The 5188-nt window shown below is 34.3% G+C and overlaps 1 protein-coding gene across 1 annotated transcript in view; it reads right to left on the bottom strand.

Moving 5' to 3' along the window:
- RNF111 (ring finger protein 111) overlaps positions 1-5188 on the bottom strand; it is a 101766-nt gene that overhangs the window by 38438 nt on the left and 58140 nt on the right. Inside the window, exons 3-4 of the mRNA XM_017531840.2 lie at positions 2756-2930; positions 61-255 (exon numbers count right to left, since the gene is read on the bottom strand). Of these exons, the coding sequence (XP_017387329.1) occupies positions 61-255; positions 2756-2930 (370 nt within the window). The remainder of the gene's footprint in view (positions 1-60; positions 256-2755; positions 2931-5188) is intronic.

Genomic DNA, 5188 nt, shown 5'->3' with positions numbered 1-5188 from the left:
AATACTTTTCCTAACAAAAGTAATGACAAAAAGTCTTTTCTCCCCAACTTTTTTACATACCTCCTATAGAAGTGCCAGTGGTACTATTGCTTGTAAGAGTAGCTGAAGTCTCTGACACTGTTGAAGGTTGGCTACTGCTGACAGCTGAAGCAGTATCAGAGGCCTGCTCAGAGGTAGATGGATTTGAATTGTTAATGGAAGCGCTAGTAGCTTGTGATTCCATTCTTGCAGAAGTGGTAGGTACTACAGTAGGTTCTACAAAATACAAAATGTCAACTTAGCATTTCAAAACAAATTAGACAAAGGGGTGTATTTTAATCAAAGCTAATGTGTTTACGATAATTAATAAACAAGCAAACTTTAAAAATACAAACTCTCTAAAAACATACGGTAAAGAAAGCTTTCATAAAGCTAAACTGCAATATCAAACTGACATGTTACTAAAATATTACTGCATTTTAAAAAATCTAAGACTTATAACCATATTCCAATAATTTAGGTGATAACAGTTTTCAGGCAGCTTTCTAAATAAGTTCTCTGATCTATCACAAAGAAGAAAAGAGTAAAAGGGAAGTAAAAGTTCCTTGCTAAGCACATACATATGGTCACAAGTTGTCAGAACAGTGTTACAAACCACACTTTGACACAATATGGATTCCAGGGTAAGACTGTCTGGACAGCAATACTGATTTCACCACTGACAGTACGAATATGAATAAGTTACTTAACCATTTTCCATTTCCTCATTCGCAGAACTGGGAAAGTAACAGAATTTTCTTCATAGAACAGTCATTAGGATGAACTGAGATCACATACTTCATGTGATGCTTTATAGAGAGTAATCACTTAACCTTAGATATGATTTCTAGTATCTGTTTTAATCTTCTTTCCATGCCTTTTTGTACGTTTTCCAAAGAAAATTTTGTAATTATTAATATTCATCAGTGCTTTCTAATAAAAATTAACATTTTTCTGTCACAAAGTAAGAGAAATTTCAGACAGACCTCAACTTGTGAGTTAGCTTTCAAAGAACTAATTGTAAAATGGCTGCTTAAAATGGAGAACAATGGGAATAAATCCATCCAAAGCATAGTCACAATTAAATCTGAAAAGAAGGGGCTATCTTAACATGCTGTGGAATGAGAAGACTGACATTCTAAATAATGCAGTATGGTAAGCTAATTCCTTAGGTTCAAATAGTACCTATAAGTCCATATGGGACACTTTACTTTCAATGCTACTATGTACAAATGTATATGCGAATTGCTTGTACATAAAAAGCGGGGGGAAGAACTTCTGTTTATTTGTAAATAGTTTAACCAGGGTTTCTCAATCCTGGCAATACTAACATTTTGGGCTAGACAACTCTTCGGTGGGGAGGAGATGTGTGCTGTGAATTGTGATGCTTAGGAATGTCACTGTTCTCTACCCATTAGGCATTGGTAGCATTCTTCCCTAACTGTGACAACCAAAAATGTCTGCAGACATTGCCAATTATCACCTGGGGGAACAAAGTTCCCCTGGTTGAGAACCACTGGCCTCATATACTTAAGTTTTAGATTTATTTTTAGTAAGAGAGAAACTTTCCACTGAGAAAAACTAGGGGAAGAAGAGGGTATCTACTGATCACTGGAATACTTTTAACCCAGTAAAGTGTAACTTTGGTTGAACTTACTCTAGTGAGGAAAAGGCTATACTCTATCGCCGTCTCCTACTTACTGGCTAGCAGGTGTCACATTGGAACACATACAAAAAGTTTCCAAAATAGTCACTCTGTATTTAATTAACTCTGAGTAATCATTAATTAATCCCTATTACATTTGCCACTGTCTTACAGATAATTTACAGTGTTTCAAAACAAAAACCAGAGATTGTTGAATGAAATGCGAACAGCTGTTTAGCTCTTCATAAACAACTCAGTATTGGTACTCTTAAAGTTACGACCACCCAAACTGCAAACAGCCCATAAAAGAGCTGATTGCATATGGCCTCTAACTCTTTCCACCTACCACCTCTTTCCATCTACCTGATATGTTCTTTGCCCAATTTATAGCTAACTCCCAAACCTAACAAACTTATAATATGGTTTACCATTTTCATTTAGGGAAATTATGACTGACCAATTCCTAAGATATAATAATACCTCAAGATGATTCAATATGTGGGCAAATTCACATATGTATTCATTCATATAGTCATGAATTCTACCACTTTTCCTAACCTCTGTATTCCAACTCTGGCTTTGTTTCTTCAGTTACTTGGGTACAGCTGTAAGCCAAAATAAAACACAAAAACTGAGCAGCACAAAAAGGTACCAATAATATTAAAGAATAACGTAACTTTTAAAAGTAAAGCTAGATATTTTAAACAACCAGTATTAGTCATTTAAAATTCAGTTATAATGCTTTTGTGTTTGTATATAAAAAGTGCTGCTTCTATTTTTTCACGGCAAGTTAAAGACAATCTTATTACAAATCAAACTTAACTAGTTTGATCTAAACTCAAACTACCACTTGTAAAACTAATTTTTTCCTTAGAAAATAGCTGTCAAGTAATAAAACAATAACCACAAAAAATTGTATGTAAATTTACAAGCCTAGGATATCATATCAACTAAAAACGTGAGATTAAAATATCTGACAATTTCCCTGTAGTTAATACATTACCAGTAAGCAGTAGAAGGAGTTTCTAGCATATTAAGATTTCCTTTTATCAAATTCCTTTATAATTTTCTACTGTTACTACTTCAATTTACCATCTTCATCAACGGTAAGGTCCACAACTTCCGCTGCATTCTGCCTCAAGGGCTGTATAACAGTAGAAATCCTACTGCGGTTCCGTGGCTCCTGTGGCCGACTTGCATGAGAACTTGAACCCTGGCTCCAATGAGATCTGGAGTGTCCAAGGGTTGAACGAGACCTTAAATTACATCAATATTAAGTTAGTAAATATAAATAAATAATTTTTAGTCACCATAAAAACCCGTAAGCCTTTCTTACTAAATGTTAAGTTTTTCATACAACATTTCTCCAAAGAAATAATGGTAATAGAATTAAAAATCATGATTAGCACAATGTCCGGCACTCAGTAAACTCTGCTGTATGAATCACCGACCAACTAGCCTAAGAATATAAATGCTATGTTGTACCAATCATTAGTGTAAAATATACGATTCTGTTTCAAGAATGGTACTCTCCTCTTCCATGGTTACTTTGAGTATTTACCTAGGTTATAATAAACTATTTATATTTTCTGTTAATAGCTAAGATTATTCACTATAGGTAAAGGAATAAAATAACACCCTACACATTTAAAAACATCCACAAGTACATATTAGTTTGGTAGCCATAAGAAATATCACTTGCATGAGCTGCTTTATGCTTTTAAAACACGTGACTGCAAACCCTAAACATCTAACTTCATTTAAGTATGTGTGTGGCATTACACTGTTCTAAACTTACTTACAGGTATGTATACTTTTAAGGACTCACTATAATGATTTAGACTGAGGATATACAGGGATAGTATGTAGAACATGCAGTCCTAAGGCTCCGAGAGAAAAAAAAATGTATCTTTTAGAAAAGTGCGGCCAATAAAACACAAGGGCTTTCTCCTGCTCAAACTAAATATAAAACTGCTTATAAGTTTATTGTCAGCATTTATGGAAAAGATCTGTAATATAAAAGGTCATCGAGGGTAGGAGCTTAACCACTCAGAAGAGAACTCCAAAGGTTAAAGTGGGCTGAAAATGGCCTCCACATTTTCAGTCCAACTTGAACTTCAACGATTACAGAAATTAAGAGTTTAAAAAGGTGTTCAAATTCTAAAATAAAATTCTTAAGAAGGAGTATAAAGGTTAATTACTGAGCCACTGTCAAAACAGGATATACATATCAGAAACAGTTGTACAGCTTGAGCAGTGATAGTAAACAAATGTCTTGGGATAAAATGGTTTCATCCGAGGACAGGTGTCACCACTTAAAATTCTTGAAAAACCAAGTCTATGATGAGACTGAGCAGTCTATTATCTCTGGTAAGTTGTTAATAGCTGAAGGAAGTAATAGGTGTGCTTTGCAGCACTTCTGTGAAAGCATCATATTCTACCAGACGGAGCAAGTGTAAAAAAACCTGATGTATGAGGAAGTCTCAAGGAGGTATTAGTAGCCACTATGATTAGTAGCAACTATCAAATTCTGACACAAAACACTCTAAAACACAGAAAGATTCTCTTAAATGCAAGGGCTAAAAGCCAGCTAAACAATAACAAAGTTAATATCCCAGATAACAATAAGGAAAATAACAATGAGTCGTGAACACTTTGAGTCTTTTTCAAGATCATTATCTATTACTCAGGTAAATGAATCTGCTTGGCATCACCATGTCCAAAAGAAGACCTCTAGCTCTATAAGGAAAAACAGGTCCATAATTTCAGTAGTCCTTACAGCTCATAAAAATTGAGTCACTGTTGTACCAAGCACTACGCACAGCCACAGGACAAGTGTGGTACATAACAATGATTATCAGTTTTCATCAGAGTTGGGGGAAATCATATAAAAATTAAACAAGGATATGTTACAGAATGTTCACTTCCATGCCTTTGGAAGTAGCACTTTGATGCAAAAAAAAGGCAGTGAAAAAGCATGTTCTAAGTGTGTTTGTAACAGATGTCACAAATACTTTTAAAATCAGTAACAACATATTAAAATGCAATCAACAAATGCACTTTTAAATTCATTACAACACGAAAATTAAGATTCATCTGTTAGATTATTAGTTTGGTGTAGCAAATGTAACAGAGCAACTCCTTATTGCAATTACTACCAACACTTAGAATCATCTAAAGTATAAGATGAATGCAGTGTTAGGAGTTGATATCTTGAAGGGAGAGTTGAAGTGATTTTGTAATAGGGCCACATCTCTTTTCCAGTTATTTATAAAAACAAATGAGGATGTTTCACTGATGTGTTACTTCAGAGTACAGAAGAAATTACTGAGTGAAGGACAAAGAGGCAAACAGTATGTTTTGAATTACAGTGCCCTAACCCAGTAACAGCACAAATTTCACTGGTATCAATGAGTAACATCTTGAAACAAGCAGACTCTAACAAAAAGGGCTATTTCAACATCAGTGCCTCTTAATATATTTTTCACTTTTAATTTTAGTACCATCCCAAATACTTATGTATTA

Source organism: Cebus imitator, unplaced genomic scaffold (genome assembly GCF_001604975.1).
Source record: "Cebus imitator isolate Cc_AM_T3 unplaced genomic scaffold, Cebus_imitator-1.0 Scaffold74, whole genome shotgun sequence".
NCBI classification, from domain to species: Eukaryota; Metazoa; Chordata; class Mammalia; order Primates; family Cebidae; genus Cebus; species Cebus imitator.
This window is presented reverse-complemented; position numbering and strand designations above follow the sequence as displayed.